The sequence below is a fragment of the Heptranchias perlo genome, chromosome 4, assembly GCF_035084215.1.
Source record: "Heptranchias perlo isolate sHepPer1 chromosome 4, sHepPer1.hap1, whole genome shotgun sequence".
In the NCBI taxonomy this organism is placed as follows: Eukaryota; Metazoa; Chordata; class Chondrichthyes; order Hexanchiformes; family Hexanchidae; genus Heptranchias; species Heptranchias perlo.
In genome coordinates, this window is record NC_090328.1 from 94926173 (window position 1) to 94948279 (window position 22107).

General features: G+C 41.0%; 1 protein-coding gene across 2 annotated transcripts in view; it reads left to right on the top strand.

The window, feature by feature from the left end:
• The window catches only part of LOC137321111 (nuclear cap-binding protein subunit 1), a 58353-nt gene that overhangs the window by 18222 nt on the left and 18024 nt on the right, over positions 1-22107 (top strand). For both annotated transcript variants that reach the window (XM_067983325.1, XM_067983324.1), the window contains exons 7-14: positions 644-713; positions 5755-5970; positions 12493-12590; positions 13088-13151; positions 14144-14254; positions 14967-15031; positions 17648-17710; positions 20449-20523. In XM_067983325.1, the coding sequence (XP_067839426.1) occupies positions 644-713; positions 5755-5970; positions 12493-12590; positions 13088-13151; positions 14144-14254; positions 14967-15031; positions 17648-17710; positions 20449-20523 (762 nt within the window). The remainder of the gene's footprint in view (positions 1-643; positions 714-5754; positions 5971-12492; positions 12591-13087; positions 13152-14143; positions 14255-14966; positions 15032-17647; positions 17711-20448; positions 20524-22107) is intronic.

Genomic DNA, 22107 nt, shown 5'->3' on the forward strand with positions numbered 1-22107 from the left:
CAATGTACTTTTCTAATGTAAATGAATTGCTCTGACAATGTTCATTTGTCACTTTGGCAAAATTGCTGACAATGGTAATGTTTGTATAATTTGGATTATTTTGCTGGAAGGTCAATCAAGAGTTGGGGGTTTGCTCTTTCTTGTTTCCTTCCCCCGACATCTTCAGAATGCAAGCACAATTCCCTCTTCCTAGCAAAGGATAGTTTGAAAATGTTGTTGTAAGATAACAAGAGTTTTCATTGTGTGATGCTGGAGATAGCCTCATGTCCTGTAGCATTCTGTAACCCTCCCAACAAAAGTGAGCGGGCTGTGCTGATTTACAAAAGGATCTTCAAGGTCAGACTTATGGGCAGATGCTTGTATTAGGCGGGGGGGGGGGGGAGGGGAGGAGGGGAATAGGCCTGCCCTATCTAGGTTTGAACTGTGACTTAATGTATTTGGTGAATTGGTTTAACTTGATCATTGTATCTCGAGCTCTTTAGGATTATACAAAGCACGTTGAGATATTTCTACTGAGAATCATGAAAACCATTAGAACTAATTGTAGAACTGCAAATTTGGTACAGAACTCTTTTCTAATACTGTAACCCATTTGCATGTGGGGCCAAGACTTAAATTTGCCATTTGCTGTATCTGTTTCTAGGATACGCCAAAAACATCATGTACCAATGCTGCGGAGCTGGACTGCTGAACAACCTCATGAACAGGAAGAGGTGAGAAGCCTAATTGAAAGCCAATACTTCTTCTCTTAAGATGAGATCTTGAAACCTGGAGATGAGTCCTGTTGAGCGGTTATGCAATGTGCAGCTGTCTTGAGAAATGGGCTTTCTGTTGAGTGACATCTGACAAATACTGTGGCCCAGTTTGCTGCACCAATTGGAGGAGCCTTGATATCATTTAAACTCTCATCTTCTCATCGGATGAAGGTTTTCCTTGCTGGTTCTCAGGTGAACTGCTTGAGTGAATGCTGCAAGGCAGTTACCTGGAGTTTGGGGTGAAAGAAGATGTAGCAATGTAGTAGAAGGCCTGCTCAAGGAAGTTACCCTTTACTCTGCAGCTCAGACTGCCATTATTCTCAGCTGAAGGAGGAAATGGGAATCAAGAGAGTGTAAGGACAGACTGCAATCCTTTTAGAACTTTTTTTTAACTGTTGAACAATACTGACATTCTCCCACTCTCAATCATTTTAAAATGCCCATTTTAGCTGTTCACCAGAGTGGCTGTAGATATCTTGCAATTTGTTATATAATTTTATTTTTCTAATATTTGTCTTGATCCTGAGTGCCTGGACTGTGGAAAGGTTGAATTGAGGCTCTTCCCAATCCTGGGAAAGGAGAGTGGGTAGCTAGAAATATAAGGCAAGACCCAGAGTCTGGGAGAAGAGAGAAGTAAACGGCTCTGTGTTGACTTGTCCCACAGTTCATGTTTACAAGGGACAAAAAACACTGGTGGGAGTAGTTTGTCGGCCCCCTAACAGTAGTTGTAGTGTTGGACAGAGTATAAATCAGGAAATTAGAGGAGCATGTAACAAGGGTAATGCAATAATCGTGGGGGACTTTAATCTTCATATAGATTGGGCAAACCAAATTAGTAAAAGTAGCTTGGAGTACGAGTTCATGGAATGCATTTGAGACAGTTCTCTAGAACAATACGTCGAGGCACCAACTAGGGAACAGGCTATTTTGGATCTAGTATTGTGTAATGAGACAGGGTTAATGAGTAATCTTATAGTTAAGGATCCTCTGGGACAAAGTGATCTATATGATAGAATTTCATATTGAGTTTGAGAGTGATGTAGTTAAGTCTGAAACTAGGGTCTTAAATTTAAACAAGGCCAATTGTGTAGATATGAGGGGGGCAAGTTGGCTAAAGTAGATTGGGAAATTAGATTAAAAGATATGACAATAGGTAATGAAATGGTGAACATTTAAAGAAATAATTCATAATTCTCAACAAATATACATTCCCTTGAGGAATAAAAACGCCACAGGAGAAATGATCCAACCGTGGCTAACTAGAGAAGTTAAGGATAGTATTAGATTAAAAGAAGATGCTTAAATTGTTGCCAATGTAAGCCTGAGGATTGGGAGGGTTTTAAACCAACAAAGGGTGACCAAGAAATTGATAGAGGGAGAAAATTGAATATGAGAGTAAACTAGCAAGAAATATAAGAACAGATTGTAAAAGCTTCTACAAGTATGTAAAAATGAAGAGATTAGCAAAAGTAAACGTGGGTCCCTTAGAGGCAGAGACAAGAGAAATTAAAATGGGGAATAAGAAAATGGCAGAGACGTTGAACAAATATTTTGTATCTGTCTTCACAGTAGAAGACACAAAGAAACATACTGGAAATAGTGGGGAATCAAGGGACTAATGAGAGTGAGGAACTTATAATTAATATTAGTAAAGAGAAAGTTCTGGAGAAATTAATGGGACTAAAAGCCAATAAATCCCCTGGAGCTGATGGCCTACATCCTAGGGTTTTTTTTAAAAGAGGTGGCTGCAGAGGTATTGGATGCAATGGTTTTGAATTCCCTAGATTCCAGAACAGTCTCTGTGGATTGGAAGGTAGCAAATGTAACTCAAGAAAGGAAGCAGAGAGAAAACAGGGAACTATAGGTCAGTTAGCCTGACATCAGTAGTAGGGAAAATGCTAGAATCCATTATTAAGGACGTAGTAACAGGGCACTTAGAAAATCATAATATGATTAGGTAAAGTCAACACGGTTTTATGAAAGGGAAATCGTACTTGACAAATCTCTTAGAATTTTTCGAGGGTGTAACTAGCAGGGTAGAAAAGGAGGAGCCAGTGAATGTAGTATATTTGGATTTTCAAAAGGCATTGGATAAGGTGCCGCAGAAGATTAGGGCTCATGGGATTGGGGGTAATATATTAGCATGGATTGAGGATTGGTTAACGGACAGAAAACAGAGAGTAGGAATAAACGGGTCATTTTTTGAGTTGGTTGGCTGTAACTAGTGAGGTGCCACAAGGATCGTTGCTTGGGCCTCAGCTGTTTACAATTTATATCAATGTCTTAGATGAGGGGACCGAGTTTGCTGCTGATACAAAGCTAGGTGGGAAAGTAAGCTGTGAGGAGGTCACAGAGGCTGCAAAGGGATATAGAAAGGTTCAGTGAGTGGGCAAGAAGGTGGCAGATGTAGGGAAATGTGAAATTATCCACTTTGGTAGGAAGAATAGAAAAGCAAAATATTTTATAAAAGGTGAGAAACTAAGAAATGTTGGTATTCAGAGGGACTTGGGTGTCCTTGTACATGAATCACAAAGTTAACATGCATGTACATCAATCAATTAGGAAGGCAAATAGTACGTTAGCCTTTATTGCAAGGGGGTTGGAGTTTGAGTAAGGAAGTCTTGCTGCAATTATATAGGGCTCTGGTGAGACCACACCTGGAGTACTGTGTACAGTTTTGGTCTCCTTACCTAAGAAGGGATATATTTGCCTTAAATTGGGTGCAACAAAGGTTCACTTGATTGATTCCTGGGATGAGAGGGCTATCCTATGAGGAGAGATTGAGTAAAATGGGCCTATATTCTCTGGAATTTAGAAGAATGAGAGATGATCTCATTGAAACGTGTAAAATTCTTAAAGGGCTTGACATAGCAGTTGCCGAGAGGCTGCTTCCCCTGGCTGGAGAGTCTAGAACTAGGGGGCATAGTCTCAAGAGGTCGGCCATTTAGGACTGAGATGAGAAATTTCTTCATTCGGAGGGGTTGTGAATCTTTGGAATTCTCTGTCCCAGAGGGTTGTGGGTGCTCAGTCATTAAGTATGTTCAAGATTGAGATCGTTAGATTTTTGGACACTCAGGGAATCAAGGATTTTGGGATAGGGCAGGAAAGTGGAGTTGAGGTAGAAGATCTGCTGTGATCTTATTGAATGGCGGAGCAGGCACGAGAAGCTACGTGGAGATTTCAACCTCTTGTAAAGTGCAAGTGTATTAATGCAATTATCCCGGTAATGTGGAGTTGAATATTCAGGAAAATGGCAGATAATTTAGAAAAACTGGGAACAGTAATGATGCAATACTGATGTCCTAGCAGCAATCTAGAAATGGTGTCACAAGTTACTTGTGGTTAACGTTACTTCAGGGATTTGCTTAGTTATTTTAAATGAGTCTCTTCGAGTTATTGCATGCTGTTTGTGCGTTTTCTTTCTACGTATTACTACTTTATAGTGCACTGACATTACCCTTTTAGCGCCAGTGTTAAGTAGCAACACTGCTTCATGCTGACTCTACAGTTGTGTGAATGCATCCTTAGAGTTCATTATTCTGAGACCACTTTGTTTTCTGTAATTATTTTATTTAGTGTTATATCAGTACTGTGAAAATATAAGCTTGTAAGTAACAATTCCAATAATTCAACCTGAACCAAACTTGACAAAAATCAGAGTGCCTGATTCTCACATGATGTAACCCTCCCATTAATGGATATCCAAAGTTCTCATGTCATTGTGCATTTTGTTTAAGTATATTACAAAATCTAATTCCTAAATCAATTAGATTCTGGAGAAGATAATTACCAACCTGCCAGAGAAGTAGTTATTGAATTGACTGTGCTTCTATGTTGGTGTACAAACCTGATAAAGCCCTTACCGGGACATGATGATATAATGGCATAATTCCAATATTCTCCTGGCCGGCTTCCCATTCTTCAACCTCTGTGAACTTCAGCTCATCTAAAACTATGCTGCCTGCGCAAAACCCCACTCACCTACCACCCCTGTCCTCGCTGACCTACATTGACTCCTGGTCCCCCATTGCGATTTAAAATTCACATCCTCATGTTTAAATCCCTTTTGTGACCTCTCTCTTTGCTATCTCTCTTAACCTCTTCCAGCACAATAACCCTCTTCTCCTCCCCCCCCCCCCCCCAAATCTCTCCTCCCTTGCCTCTGGCCATTTCTGCATTTTCCCCTTCCATTTTCCCCACCATTGGTGGCTGTGCCTTTAGCCCCATAGGCACCTCTGGAATTCCCTTCCTAAACCCTTCCCTCTCCTTTTAGACTAAGTTTTTAGGCACCCCTCCCACTATCTCCTTAATATGTTCATTTATTTCTGCTTGCGCCTCTGAAGCGCTGTGGGAAGTTTTTCGATGTTAAAGATGTTATATTAATGCAACTTGTGTAAAATCTGAAAATAACCTATTGCATTAATCTGTGTTGCCTTCTGTTGCAACATGACCACTTAAATTTTTGAAACTGTGATTTTTTTTTAAAAGAAAAATATAGGGTTTTTGTGACACTTCGGATAGAGCCCAAAGGGAAAACAGAAAACTTGCTTCCAGTTCTTTCTGCAGTTTAACATATTTTTGTGATTCCTTTGACAATTTGCCTTAATTTGAAATACCTTGAGTTTCGTAGAAGTCGTCCACAAAAATTTCATGTCTTCAGTTTTAGTGCATTGAATAGTTGGACTGGAGTGTTGTAACATTTTATATACTTTTTTAAAAGTTTAATCAAAACATTAGTGTGAAAGGAATGCATAGCTTTTTTTAAAACCATACACGTACTGTGTTGCAAACGTTCCAACAGCCCTAATGTTCATTTTCAGAGTACTGTATTTCTAATGTCGCACTTTTCCAGCACTATTAGCAATCTTTTACAATTATAATAAACGCAATGGTAAAGTTTCAAAGTAATATTTGCAAATATTGTATTACGGCATGTGAATAAATGACCGATTGAAGTCTTAATTTATCCCTGTATTGAAGAACTATGTTGTCTTCACAGTACCTGGACTGCCTGTGGGCACAAATTCAGAAGATGAAAAAGGATCGTTGGCAGGAGAAACACATCTTGAGACCGTACTTGGCTTTTGACAGCGTGCTATGTGAGGCCTTGCAGCACAATCTGCCACCTTTCACCCCACCTCCTCACACAGAGGACTCGGTCTATCCTGTGCCAAGAGTCGTTTTCAGAATGTTTGACTATACAGATGCCCCTGAGGTATGCATTATTGGTTATTTTTGTAGATTGGTTGGTCACCAGCACATGAGCTACATAAGGATCAATTGCTAAACAATGGTGTTTATTTTTGTCTGATTGCGCCTTGTGATGTTTTTCTATATTAAATGCACAATATAAATGCAAGTTGTTGTTGGATTGTATAAATGTTGGAACAAACAAATAGAATATCAAAGACCTTAAATATTCAAAACATAATCGGTCACTCACGTAACTCGAGTGGAAAGAACTGAATATCCTGCTTCCCACTATACATCTTGTTTATCCATGTGTTTATTTTGTTTAAATTATTTTTAATATTTAGTTATAATGGGGATAATTTTATAAGCACTTTATCGGTCCTTAATGTTATCATTTGCCTTTCTCGAGACATAAACATTCACCATCTTCAAAATCAAATTGATGGGGCCATTTCAGCACCAGACACTTTCACAGGTGATTAATGGGGCTAGAATGTGCTGCTACATTAATTGTTGGGACATTGTGGAGAGGGAAATGCAGCTCTTGCCTCAAGTTCTATGTGATGTGCTGTTTGATTACTAGGTTATATGGATTAAGGATCACACACAGATCTGGGATTACAAAATGCCATTGACCCTCAGCCCCTAGTACACCAACTCTCCTACTGTGCTCTGTTTGTATTTTGAATAATCCTGATAATTTTGCCTTTATTATCTGGCTTGATAAATTATTCCAAACATTTATCATCTTCAGCTTGGTGGCTCCTGTGACAGTCTAGAAAGAAAGTGATTAAGCTTCTCCAATCTTTCCTCACATGCTATCATCTTTGCTTTTGATATCAGCCATGCTCTTTTCTGTACCCTCATATCTTTGTTGTGGTGTGGGGACCAAAACTGAATAGAGAATTCTAAGTGTGACTTGACCAGTACATTTTAAAGCCTCAGTGTAACTTATGTGTTATACTGTAGAAATAAAAAGAGGGGAGGGGAAATACTACAGATGCTGAAACTGTGACTTAGAATCAGAATGTCATAGCCCATAGCACCTGCGCTAAATCTCTGAAAGAGCTATCCACTTAGTCCTTTTTCCCTTTCAAATATTTATCCACTTCCCTTTTAAAAGCTATTATGACCTCTGCCTCCACCACTGCTTCTGATCGGGAATTCCATGTTCTAGCAACCTTCTGTAAAAATCCTCTGTCCAACATCTTATCCAAAAGACAGCTCCTCTGACAGTGCAGCACTCCCTCAGTACTGCACTGAAGTGTCAGTCTAGATTATGTGCTCAAGTCTCTGGAGGGGGGCCTGAATCCCCACCTTCTGACTGAGGTGAGAGTGCTACCACTGAGCCAAGGCTGACACTTACAGATTTAACATTGCTCTTAGCTTTTGTACTCTATACCTCTATTTATAAACCTTGGAATCACGTGTGCTACTTTTAAAAAGAAATATACATCTTTATCAACTTACCCACCCACTTTTTTAAAGATTTGGTACCTAAAGCCTGTAGTGTCTTTACTCCTTTGAAATTTTACCATTTAGCGTATGTGTCGACTGTTTATTCTTCCTCCCAAAATATATCGCCATTTCTCCACATTAAATTTCATCTGACATTTATCTGCCTAATCTGCTGACCTGTCTGTGTCCTTCTGAATTTAACTTTTAACTTTGCTTCCTGTTTTTCACTCCCACTCAGATTGTCACTCTCTTGTGCACACACATTCTCACTATCTTTTCACACTCGCCCTTTCCCCTCCCTTCAGATCACAGTACATCTTTAGGAAGTTTCCATTCTCTTTTTAAAAAAATATATAATCTCCGCTACAAAAGATGATTCCTCTGTGAACAGGGGCAGTGGGAGAGATCTGGCTAGGCCACTATAGCAGCATAGGGAGCAGGAGATAATGCTTCAGCTGTTTAAAATTGCTGGGCCTAGGGAAACTACATTAACCTGCTCCCTAATTGATCAAAATCCACCAGTCAGGGAGCAACCGTCCAAGGCCGGGACCTTCACACAATTTGAAGGTGCTGAAGCTATCTATGTGCGCAGTAGAGAGAAGGAAACTTGCAGGAGCTGGATCAAAGAAGCTTGTGGGGCACCTCTTGGTGATTACTGTTTTGTAGTTTATGGGTAAGAACATAAGAAATAAGAGCAGGAGTAGGCCATGCGGCCCCTCGAGCCTGCTGCGCCATTCAATAAGATCGTGGCTGATCTTCGACCTCCACTATCCTTTCCCGCCCAACCCCCATATCCCTTGATTCCCCTAGAGTCCAAGAATCTATCTATCTTAGCCTTGAATACACTACGACTGAGCATCCACAGCCTGCTGGGGTAGAGAATTCCAAAGATGCACAACCCTCCGAGTGAAGAAATTCCTCCTCATCTCTGTCTTAAATGGCCGAACCCTTATCCTGAGACTGTGCCCCCTAGCTCTAGACTCTCCAGCCAGGGAAAACAACGTCTCATCATTTACCATGTCAAGCCCCCTCAGAATCTTATACGTTTCAATGAGATCACCTCTCATTCTTCGAAACTCCAGAGAATATAGGCCTACTCTACTCAATCTCTCCTCATAGGACAACCCTGTCATCCCAGGCGTCAATCTAGTGAATCTTCGGTGGACCACTTCTAAGGCACGTATATCCTTCCTTAGATAAGGGGACCAAAACTGTGCACAGTACTCCAGGTGTGGTCTCACCAAAGCTCTGTACAAATGTAACAAGACATCCTTACTCTTGTACTCCAACTCCCTTGCAATAAAGGCCAACATTCCATTTGCCTTTCTAATTGCTTGCTGTACCTGCATGCTAACTTTCTGTGTTTCTTGTATGAGGACACTGAGATTTCTCTAAACACCAACATCTAATAGTTTCTCACCATTTTAAAAAAAAATCTGCTTTTCTATTCTTCCTACCAAAGTGAATAATCTCACATTTCCCCACATTATACTCCATCTGCCACCTTTTTGCCCACTCACTTAACCTGTCTATTGGTCCCTTTGCAGTCTCTTTGTGTCCTCCTCACAGCTTACTTTCCCACCTATCTTTGTATCATCAGCAAACTTGGATACATTACATCAGGTCCCTTTATCTAAGTCATTAATATAGATTGTAAATAGCTGAGGCCCAGCACTGATCCTTGTGGCACCCCACTAGTTACAGCCTGCCAACCTGAAAATGAACTGTTTATCCCTACTCTCTCTTCTGTCCGTTAACCAATCTTCCAACCATGCTGATATATTACCCCCAACCCCAAGAGCCCTTATCTTGTGTTACATCCTTTTATGTGGCACCTTATCGAATGCCTTTTGGAAATCCAAATATACTACATCCACTGGTTCTCCTTTATCTACCCCGCTAGTTACTTCCTCAAAGAATTATAATAGATTTGTTAAACACGATTTCCCTTTCATAAAACCATATTGACTTCGCCTAATCATATTATGATTTTCTAAGTGCCCTGTTACCACTTCCTTAATAATGGATTCCAGCATTTTCCCAACAACTGATGTCAGGCTAACTGGCCTGTAGTTCCCTGTTTTCTCTCTCCCTCCTTTCTTGAATAGCGGTGTTACATTTGCTACCTTCCCATCTGCTGGGATCGTTCTAGAATTTAGGGAATTTTGAAAGATCACAACCAATGCATCCAGTATCTTTGCAGCCACCTCTTTTCGAACCCTCGGATGTAGACCATCGGGTCCAGGGGATTTGTCGTCTTTTAGTCCCATTAGTTTCTCTAGTACTTTTTCTTTACTGATGTTAATTGCTTTAAGTTCCTTATTCTCATTAGCCCCTTGGTTCCCCACTATTTTTGGTATGCTTTTTGTATCTTCTACAAAAACAGATACAAAATATTTGTTTAACGTCTCTGTCATTTCCTTATTCCCCATTATAATTTCTCCTGTCTCAGCCCCTAAGGGACCAACGTTTACTTTTGCTTTTTGTATACTTGTAGAAGCTATTACAATCTGTTTTTATATTTCTTGCTAGTTTACTCTCATTCTGTTTTCTCCCTTTTTATCAATTTTTTGGTCATCCTTTGTTGGTTTCTAAAACTCCCAATCCTCAGGCTTACTACTCTTCTTCGCAACATTATACACTTCTTTTAATCTAATACTATCCTTAACTTCTTTAGTTAGCCACGGATGGATTACTTTTCCTGTGGAGTTTTTATTTCTCACTGGAATGTATATTCGTTGAGAATTCTGAAATATTTCTTGAAGTGTCTGTGCCACTGCTTATCCACCGTCATCCCTTTTAATATATTTTCTCAATCTACCATAGCCAACTTGCCCCTCATACCTATGTAATTGGCTTTATTTAAGTTTAAGACTCTAGTTTCGGACTTAGGTATGTCACTCTCAAACTCAGTGTGAAATTCATCATATTATGATCACTTCTCTCCAGAGGATCCTTTACTATGAGAATACTAATTAACCCTGTCTTATTACACAAGATCAGACCTAAAATAGCCTGTACCCAGGTTGGTTCCATGGCATATTGTTCAAGGAAACTGTCTCGAATACATTCCATGAACTCGTCTGCCAGACTACCTTTGCCAATTTGATTTGCCCAGTCTGTATGAAGATTAAGGTCCCCCACGATTATTGCACTACCTCTGTTGCAAGCTCCTATTATTTCTTGATTAATACACTGTCCAACAGTATAGCTACTGTTAAGGGGCCCTATAAACTACTCCCACCAGTGTTTCCTGCCCCTTGTTATTTGTTACCTCCACCCATGCTGATTCTACTTCCTGATCTTCCGAGCCAAGATCCTTTCTCACTAATGTCCTTATGTCATCCTTTATTATCAGGGCTACCCGCCCCCCCCCCCCCCCACTCCTTTTTCATTCTGCCTGTCTTTCCGAAACGTTAAGTACCCTGGAATATTTGGTTCCCAATCTTGGTCACCTTGCAACCATACCTCTGTAATGGCTATTAAATCAAAGCCATTTATTTCTATTTGTGCCACTAATTCGTCCATCTTGTTACGAATGCTTCATAAAGAGCCTTTAATTTTAACTTTTTTACCATTATTCCCTACTTTGACCTTATTAGTTGATGCACTATTTTGATTAAACACTCTGTCCCTTCCTGTCACACTCTACTTATTTTTACCCAGATTGCTACACTGCTCTATTGCCTTGTCTTTTCTCTTTACATTTCTAAATTTCCCCTCACCTGACCCCTCTTTTTTCCCCCCCACCCCCACCCCCTGCCTTTTTAGTTTAAAGCCCTATCTTCAGCCCTAGTTATTCGATTCGCCAGGACACTGGTCCCAGCCCGGTTTAAGTGGAGCCTGGCCCAACGGAACAGCTCCCTCTTGCCCCAGTACTGATGCCAGTGCCCCATGAATTGAAACCCTTGCCTCCCACACCACTCTTTGAGCCATGCATTTAACTCTCTGATCTGCTTGACCCTATGCCAATTTACGCATGATTCAGGTAACAATCCAGAGATTATTATCTTTGAGGTTCTGCTTATTAATTTAGATCCTAGCTCCTCAAACTCCCTCAGCAGAACTTCAATCTTCATTCTCCCTATGAAGTTGGTTCCTATGTGGACCACGGCAACTGGATCCTCCCCCTCATGCTCCAAGTTCTTTGCCAGCTGCGAGGATATATCCTTAACCCTGGTACATTTATATTGTTTGCTGTTTAGTAATAGAAAAAAGTATCTGCAGTTTTTAACATTTCATTGTTAGATAAACTGATTCATGGTATTGTTATCTCTTGCATTGCCTGCTCTCACCCCATATTTCGGTACAGTTTCACGGAGCACCCCTGTTGGTTTAGTGGTCAGATGCACCGTGTGATCTAGTGCTGAGCCACACAGGCTAGGAAGTTCTGGGTTAAATCCTTGGTCTGTATTGCACTCCCTGACCTTAACTGAGCCTGTGATGGGAAGGATGTTACAATCAGTCTTGGGGTGGAATCAGCCAGTGTTTCTACTCGTTATTCAGTGGATTTTGCTGATAGAGCATGAATGCTGGGTGGAGACTGGATCAGGTTCGCTTGCAGTGCTCAAAAGCTGAATGGCCTGTGGACATTTGCTTTCCAGGCTCGTGTGAAGAATGGGCACGAGGATGAGGTATAAGAGGGCTGTAGGTGCTCCGGTAAGAGTTAAAGCTTTCAGCAGAGGAGAGAAAATATCCTTTACATATTTTGTGAATGTGGTATAGCCTCCCAATGTTCAGACCTGGACACTCTGTCTAAGCACAAACAGGGTATCAGACTCCTGTGTGTTTTAAGTGCTTTTGTTTAGTGACTCTATACAGGTAACTAAGCAGGAATGTACAACGACAACTTGCATTTATATAGTACCTTTTAACATAGTAAGACATTGTTCAGATCTTAGATTGCTGTTTTGTTGGACTTCAATTGCCTCATCTTTTAGATAGTTACAGTTTCAAGTACAATATTTCATTGACGGTGGTAAGTTGTCTTTGTTCCTTTTGGTTACATGGACACTCTGAACATTAGGGTAAGTTTAAAATATCTGTTTAAAAAGATTGACATCTGTACTGTAATCTCTTCCTTTAGGGCCCAGTGATGCCTGGTAGCCACTCTGTTGAGAGATTTGTAATTGAGGAGAACCTGCGCTGCATCATCAAATCTCATTGGAAGGAAAGAAAGACATGGTAATGTCTGCACCTTTTCAGTACTGCAGTAACGTTTTCTTGTGGGGGGAGAAAAAAAGTAACAAAGCAGTAAAATTAAGTGTGTGTGTGCATATATAATACATATTATGTATGGACTATAAAATTAGAAATGATGGGAAGTCGCAAGTATAAGGAGATAGGAAGAGAGAGCAGAAATTCCAAAATGGTGTGTGGGTTGGTGCTGCTAACTATAAAAGGAAGCTCCAATAAATTTCAATTGCTGTCGGTGCTGGTCCATTATCTTCAGTTCATTCTTCAGTGTCTGTGGTGACTGACCTTAAAACTGCAGATTAGATGACGTATGATCGGTTTGAACTGTTAAAATTGATCTGTGCAAGAATTTTAACTCCATTTTCTGATGACATTATGCAACTTCATATGTGGAGTTTCTCAATGTAATGCTGTCTAACAATTGTGGGTTTATATTTCATGTTTTGCCATAATTTGCCTTAGCTGATTGTTCTTCTCTCTGACAGTGCTGCACAGCTGCTTAGCTATCCTGGAAAGAACAAGATTCCTCTGAATTACCATATAGTGGAGGTGTGTTCCTTTATAATGGAAGTTGATAACTCACATTTTATCTTACGAGAGATTTGATTTTCTAATGTAGAAAATTGGACGCGAGAAGTCAGGTTGTAAAATTCTAATAAGACATCAGCTATTTTCTACATATTTTTCAATTTACTGTACTGGAGATTGTGAGCTTTTCAAATTAAGCAAATGTTTGAAAGAAACCTGCCCAGTGTTCTGATGCTGCAACAAAACTCACAAATTAAACCTCAAGCAAGCTGAATATATTCTAAATCTTTTCTGAAAGAAGCATTTAAAGTGGGCATAGCCCACTGACGAAAAAAGGGTACATTGATAGAATTTGGAGTGGGTAATGAGCCCACTTTCTAATAAGGTTAGGTTGTATAGAAACACTCCCTTAATGGACTCGTTAGCATGATTCTATTTATTGTTTCAGTGGTAGCTACTTGTTAGAAATCCTCGGTCCTGTTGGCCGATGTGGTACAGGTTAAAGTGCCACACAAACTCCCTCACTTGCCATTCACTTGCCCAGTTCAAATAGTTGCAGCTTTAGATAGAATTTTCTTAGCGCAGATCAGTGCAGTACCTTTGGCTAATTGCACTTGTGCAGTCATTAGGATGTTTTTACCATCTGCCAAATTGTGTTTTAACATCCCATTGCCTTGAATAAAATGGGAAAGGCAGGGGAGAAAGAAAAAGGATACTGAGAGGCTGGAATCCAGTTTGAGTCCATTACCCCAGCAAACATGCACAAGTACAAGCAGAAAGTAGTTGAAGGTAGCAGTGCATGTGAACACATTACAAAGGAAAACTGGCATTTTGATACATGTTGATTGACAGTTTTGCTGTTGATGCTTTTGCTAAGATAATGAAGTTTCTAGGACTGCAAGATGGGACAGGGTAATTGTGATGCTATGAACACATTTGTGCACTTGCATATGTATTTCTGTCACTTCCAGTAAACTTTTGTTTTTTCAATAATGCTACTAATTGTTTTGTAGGTTGTCTTCGGAGAGCTTTTCCAATTGCCCTTACCTCCTCACATTGAGGTCATGTATACAACACTGTTGATTGAACTCTGCAAACTACAGCCTGGCTCTTTGCCACAAGTGGTATCCTTTAAAAATGTTATTCAGGATTGTAATCAGCAGCTTTGATTCTAATTTGTTCAGAAAGTTTTAAAATAAAGAAGACCATTTTAACAATGCTGCACAGGAGTGTTAGAGAATTGAGTATTAGATGTTTCCCCAGAGCTGTGTAGTATGATGAACTTAGTGTTACAGACTACATAAATCTGTTTTTTGAAGTAGTTATTGATTCACCAGGTAGTTACTGAGAGTAGCAATAAACAAAAGCACACCATTGCAGCTGAAGAACCCAATTTGTAGTCTGAGACTATTCGATTAGCTGAAAGGCTCTGTCTCTTATTTCTTTCCTTATCTCTGGGTACTCGAGAATGCAGTCTGGCAAATTAATCTTGCTTCCTTTGCCATTGGTGGCTGCTCTAATTAATTGCTCAATAAATCGAAATCTTTATTTTGTGAAGCGGTTTGATTAATCTGAGATGATCAGCATCAGTCACCTGATATTTGAGTACTTGGTTTTATAAATGGGTTGCCTCCTCACAATGTTGTGTGGCTGGTACTGAGCCATACAGATAAGGAGGGTCTGGGTCTAGTCGCTGGTCTATGCGGAGCCAGTCTGTGGTGAGGACAATAGCTTTCTCTTCACAAATTGGTAAACTTGTTACCAGTCTCGGTTTGTAACTGTTATTTTCTGATAAACATGTTTCATGTCATATTTGACTTAACTGGTAAACCTAAGCTTGCACAAGCCACGGAGATGCTATATATGCGAATCGATGCTATGAATACAATTTGCATAGACAGGTAACTGCCTTCAGTTCTATTTTGTTTTTAAAAGTGGTTTCAGATAATGTGATTATTCTTGCTGTAAATTGTAGAATTTTGGTATAGAAGCGATCGAGGTCAAGATTAAAAAGTCATCATTAGTCCTGTACTATGAAACTGTCACTATCACACTTAATTAAAGGAAAAAATGTTGTAAAACAATTGTGACAATTGAGTACAAAGAGGGATAATTACTATCTCTCCTTTGTTACTATGTTCTATGTTGTAAGACTGCTGGTTATGGATTCTCCTGTCTCATTGATAAATGCCCACTGTGTGGTGGGGTACTGTATCACATGTACCAGGAATGTCCTCGTTTCAATCGCCTAGTCTGTTCTAGCTTAGCTATTCTCAACTGGTGGTTAGTGGGTTCACTGTGATAGGCCTCAAGTATCCCTGGGTTAAGGAGGGGGAAACTACTTGAATTTCCTGGGCCTGGCCTCTGGTGCCACTGGAAGATGCATGTGGGTGCACATCAGCTGAGGATAGTATCAAAGTTGGGTGTGGTGCTTGCCACCTTGTATTAAATAGCCTGTCGGTACTTAACCATTGAGTTTCCATATAAAGCGTACTCACTTGTGCAAGGGCTGCTGGTGTTGATGTAACTATAACCACTGCTGGATTGATCACCCTCAGGAGAGCAGAGAAAAAACTAAAATAAGCTAAGTTGCTACTGAGGCACATGAGACATCATTTTATTTAAGATTTATGATGTGACTGAGGCTGTGGATATCGCCCATCGTTTATCAAATTCCAGGAAATTATGGCGAGTGACTTAAGCTACCCTATAATTTGCTGTGACTTCTGCGCTGCTTCACTGTTAGCCTTGGTGAAACAGCTGAAAGTTAATTATATCAGCTCTGCCCTCATCAAATTAATGGTGATCGTGAGTTTGCACATATAGACCATTACAGAATGGCGCTGGTGGTCTAAGTATCAGTTAAGTCATATTCAATTGCTCACTCATTTAGAAATAAGCATTAAAAAGAGGCTCTTTCATCAGCTCTCAGATAATTAAAGAAACAAATGTATATGATATTGCAACCCAGCAGTGAGGAAGCATCGTGTCCTCATGATTTTCTTGTAACATTCTGTAGATTGTCTTTCGAGCTGATAGTCTTCAAGTGGATTTTGTGATATAATGTTAAGCCGTAAAATAACATTTTGCTGGAGTAATTTTTCTAATCCTCAGCCCACTTTTTCCTCAATCAATTTCAGATTTTTAAGGTACTTGCAACTAATGAGCGATCCTTGCTTTAGCAGGCTGGTATCCTTTCACGCCATCTCGATTATAAACAGATTTGCATGAAATTAAAATTATATCTTAAGTATGAGACTAAGCGATAAGAATTAATTACAAAAATAAGAAAAGACTAACTCTTACGATAATCAACTCAGGTGAAGGTATAAGGATTTTTAAAACATGAAGATGGGTAACCTGCACGAATTATTTAGTTCTATTACTTTTTTCTTCCGTTGTATAAATTGCAATCTGATCTTCTCCACCCCCCCCCCCCCATTGACCAGTAGTGCTGCTGACTCCAGATGAAACTGACCCATGTGTACAGCTGGCCTGCTTCTGAGTGCTAGTGTCACTTCAAAGCTCCTTGGATCGTCACCATCATCACTGTGGCTTATGACATGTTTCCCAGCAAATTTTGCCTTTGGTTCGGAGTGAACAATGGTCTTACTTATGGTGATCGTCGCCAATAATAACGCTGCAGCAAATTCCCTGCCGTAGTATGTTAATATAACAGCCTCAGACATTTTGTGTCAAACTCCTGCTGCAACACAAAATTCGCCGCTGCAACACAAAATTCGCCGCTGCAACATCCCGAATGATGCACTGCCCACAGCCCCATTCACCGTCGCACATGGGACATGCGTGAACGACAGACAATTAGATTGTTTTGCGGAAAATATGCATTGATTGGAAAATACTTCCATTAAATCACCGTACCAGAAAATGATTAAGTTTGAAGTCTTGCAGTGCTCTCCTATAGAGACAACTCAATAGTGAGGCATTTTTAATCTAATCTTCCTCACTTTTGCAATAAATTAGTATTTAGTTGTTTTCTGTACAATAGACTGAGATAATATCTGAGAAAAGCTAGCTTGTTGTCTTAAATGCATAGGAAGGCTGTTGAATATTTCACTTTTCAAAGAATTTTCTCCCAGCAGTCCCAAAAATGTTTCTAATGGGACTTGTGCCTGGCCCATTTCTGTTGGAGCTGGTGCAGTGATGTCTGAGTGTCACGGTGCTGTGGAAACTACCCTTTTATATTGGGGGGTGGATTCCATAGCAACAGAACAGAAAAATGACTGTGTGCTCAGTTGTTAGGACATGGCACTTCAAAGCTGGAGAAGGTCTGTGCTGGGAGCGAGCACGAACCCACATTGCTGGCCTTTACAGGCAGTCGAGCCAGTCAGCCCATCCCAGTGATGGCTAGTAAAGTGAAATTCTCCAGATTGACACTGCTTCTTCCTTCTCCCCTTTGTTCTCCCACCCCTTCCTCCTCAGTGCCCCCTTTGTTCTTCACCTTTCCCCCAAATTTGGTTAAATATCTGGCTCATGGTTCAAATGTTCCTTTTCAGATTTATCAACTGGTTTTCTCATCATTTGAGTAACTTTCAATTCAGATGGAGTTGGGATGATTGGTAGGTATTGTTTTTCTGCAATTGTTTTGTGTGGCAAATCTTAATTTGACAGCTATTTGTCATTAACAGTCATTATAAGAACAAATTTACAATATTGGACCTGGCGCCTGTTTTTAATTTGGTGCAACAGGGCAGCACTGATGTTGGAGCCACAGCACTTGGTGCAGCAAGGTAGTACCAGGTTAGATTCCATTGCTCTGAGGTCCAGTCTTAGCCAAATTGGATAGAGGCTGCCGGGAGAGGCAGTTTCCCGACTGGTGCAGGAGTGGCAGAAGGGTAGGGCAGGTGGGAAAATCATTGCCAAGCAGCTCTTCAGCACCCCCTGGTGTCTGTCCAAAACATGGCAAGGACTGGGATATCTGGATACCTACCTGTGCATATTTGGCTGCAGTTTGCAAGGCCCAGTGAAACCGAAGTAAACAGAAGGGAAAAGGAAGAATAAAAATTAGGTGTATGCTGTCCTGGTGGTTTATGGCTATGCTATACAGACCAGATGTGTTAGCTAATCTCAGCAAGGCCGGTGCTGGTTAGAAATGGCTTTAGTGCCCCTAGCATTGGAGAAAATTGAACATAAGAAATAGGAGCAGGAGTAGGCCATACGGCCCCTCGAGCCTGCTCTGCCATTCAATCAGATCATGGCTAATCTTCAACCTCAACTCCACTTTCCCGCCCGATCCCCATATCCCTTGATTCCCTTAGTGCCCAAAAATCTATCGATCTCATTCTTTAATATACTCAATGACTCAGCATCCACAGCCATCTGGGGTAGAGAATTCCAAAGATTCATAACGCTCTGAGTGAAGAAATTTCTCCTCATCTCTAAATGGCTGACCCCTTATCCTGAGACTATGCCCTCTAGTTCTTGACATGGGTTCCTGTGCCTCTCAATAGTGTGCTGTGGCACTGTAGGGTACAGGTTCCTGTGTCTCTGGGTAGTACGCTGTGGCACTGTCGGACGGGGGTTCCTGTGTCTCTGGATAGTGTGCTGTGGCACTGTAGGGAGGGCACAGATTCCTGTGTCTCTAGGTAGCGTGCTAGGATCTGTGCTGCCATTGGAGCACAATTTTTTTTTGATAACCCAGCTGCCTGAGATATGGGAAACCCATGGCTACACTTCAGAGCCTTCAACTGATACTGAGAAATCTACATAGGTAGAGGTTCTGTTCGCCAAGGATGCAGCACTTGTTCTGGCCCCATAGTGACGCACCCCACTAGCCCAAGTCCAAAGGCATTTGGACTCTGGTTGGTAAGAGTTTGCTTGGGAACCCTGACGTGCACGTTTAATCAGTTATAAGCATGCAGTTTACATACATATCGTACCAATAAGCTTCCACCGTATCTGTTAGGCCAACAGCTTGTAGGATTATCTGGGAAGAATCCCAGTCCCCAATAGGTCCGGCCCCCCGAGATTCCATTGATAAGCTATCTGGCTTATTAATGATCAGCAATAGCCTGGAGTGCTGTGCAGCTGCCTGGCTCAGGTATCAGATCTGAGTCTTGCAAGGAGGGTTGACTGTTCCAGAATTTCACCTAGGGGCCAATTCAAGCCTAAGGAAATGTTCCTTTCCCTCAAAGGGGATAGTCACCAGTTGGTTATTAGACCTTTGTGATAAGTACGGTGTTGAGCTCTTGGTAGGCAGTCAGCAGGTACTAGAAGCTCCTCACTAGCGGCTTGGTCCCGGCCTCAACGTGCCCATGACCCAATCAGCGGTGGCTCCACCAGTTGGAGGTGTGGAGCTTCAGGAAAACTTAATTGCCTCTGAATCTTGGGCTTTGAACGCTGGATATCTGTGCCAGTGATCTCGTCTCACAGCACTTCAAAATGGCAGGGCTGGGTCTCTGCTGCCCAATTTCAGCACCATTGTAAGTGTAACTGTCTAACAGTTACTGTAAGACACCATGTAATAAAATCCTTGTATTATCAGTGCTGGAGTTGTACCCCACATGCAATGTTCTCCCCCCTCATATCACCCTACATCATTTGTAAACACTAGCACTCTGCAAGTAAATGCATGAAGGAGCCTGTCTCCATTGGCAACACAGATTCCATTATGATGGACAAAGATGAGTGGAAAAATGTTTACATAGGGACCTTTATTGATTGGGTGGAGACTTACAGATACGGCTTTTGTGAGGATTCCTGGAGTATTCCTTTATTTAAAAATATGGTTTCTAGGAGCCTTGGTGAGAGGGCACAACTTGTCGATTATACTGACCCACTACCCCTGGAACTGTGAAGAGTGGAGTTTGGGACACTATTTCCCTGTTCAACTGGGGGCATAAGGGGCAGGCATTAGGATTTAATGTCTGTTGATTTTAAAGGAATTAAACTTCCTGAATAGGAGTGGGGGGCGGCCAAGCTTTTTATCTTTATGGGCCACATATAAAGTTTTAGTGGTTGCTCCCATTAGTTCCCATATGTCCTAAGTTGATACCAACTGATTTTGGTGTCCTGATTTAGAATTTATTCACCCATGAAGCAATAGCGCTAAAATGAACCCATGCCAACCCTTCAGGCCCACAAAATTCAAACAGAACAAACCAGTGAATAAGAAATATAAATGCGAATATGACTGAGCTCTGAGAGTCAGATTCTAGGGGCTTGGGGGCCACATGTTGCTTATGGGACACAGTTTGGCCGGCCCTGCTCTAAAGTATGTTTCTAGACTTTATTCTGTGTTGCATAAATAACATGCTGTCTTCTCTTTTCTCTCCCTCCCCCCACTCCACACACACAGGTCTGATTGTTTGGCTCTGGACCCTGACAAAGCCAAACCAAAGTTTTTGCGTGAAGTATTGGAAAAATCTATGAGGTAAATAAACTTTTCATTTTACCTTTATCAACGTTACTGATTCTGTAGAAAGCAATATTGCTAAATTTGCCACGAGGGGAGCTGAACGTTTAATTGAGCGACATGGTTAATTAATCATCTGGGTTACAGAAAATCCCAAAAAAAACTCTGTACATGTTTCCTAAGTAATTGGTTTGAGGATATGGAATACGTTGTTTAATATTACAAATCACCTTTTAAAAATCATTGTTTTATCCACATGTAACTTCTGTAGTACAGTGGGGGGAAGGTTGGAAGATAGACAAAACTAAAGTTTCTGGTTAGCTGAAAGATCACAAGTGAGAGCTGGTGCTTTGCTTGGCCAAGCCCTAGTTCCACCAGTTTTATAGTTGCTTAAATGCGACTTCAGCCTGCTACATGCGGAGTTCTGTTGTCTGTTCAGCTGGGTAAAGGTCAAATTAATAATGAGGGTTTTTATTGTGGGACTCACTGTTTTAAGCTTCTCTTGTGGTGGTCTGCTCATGGATCTTGGGAGCTGTCCAGCTTTAGCTGTGCCCATCCTGCACTCAATGCCTGAGCTGTCTGAACCAGAGGCCTTGTATGTTACAGCATGTGAAATTTTTAAAATACGGTTTTGATCCCTGTAAAGCTCGACAATAATCTGAAATGACTTAAAAGTATGATCAGCTGCAATTTTTGTGTGGAGGAGGGAGTTTTCAGTTTGGATTTTTTGGTCTTTCTGAAGAATCTTTCCTTGAGGTGAAATTTGTTTCTGCATGCGCTGCTTAAGATTTCATAGAATCATAGAAACTTACGACACAGAAGGAGACCATTCAGCCCAACATGTCGGGCCAGCCGAAAAGGAGCTATCCAGCTCAGTCCCACTTTCCAGCCATTGGTCCATAGCCTTGTAGGTTATGGCACTTCAAGTGCATATCCAAGTACTTTTTAAATGCGATGAGGGTTTCTGCCTCTACCACTCTTTCAGGCAGTGAGTTCCATACCCCTACCTCCCTCTGGATGGAAAAATTTCTCCTCAACTCCCCTCTAATCTTTCTCCCAATTACTTTAAATCTATGCCCCCTGGTAATTGACCGCTCTGCTAAGGGAAATAGGTCTTTCCTATCCACTCTATCTAGTCCCGTCATAATTTTATACACCTCAATTAAATTTCCCCTCTGCCTCCTCTGTTCCAAAGAAAACAACCCCAGCCTATCCAATCTTCGCTCATAGCTAAAATTTTCCAGTCCTGGCAACATCTTCGTAAATCTCCTCTGTACCCTCTCTAGTGCAATCATATCTTTCCTATAATGTGGTGACCAGAACTGTACACAGTATTCTAGCTGTGGCCTAACTAGTGTTTTATACAGTTCTAGCATAACCACCCTGCTCTTATTCTGTGCCTCGGCTAATAAAGGAAAGTATCCCGTATGTCTGCTGAACCACCTTATCTACCTGTTCTGCTACCTTCAGGGATCTGTGGACATGCACGCAAAGGTCCTTCTGTTGCTCTGCACTTCTTAGTATCCTCACATTTATTGTGTATTCCCTTGTTTGCCCTCCCCAAATGCATTACCTCGCACTTCTCCGGATTGAATTCCATTT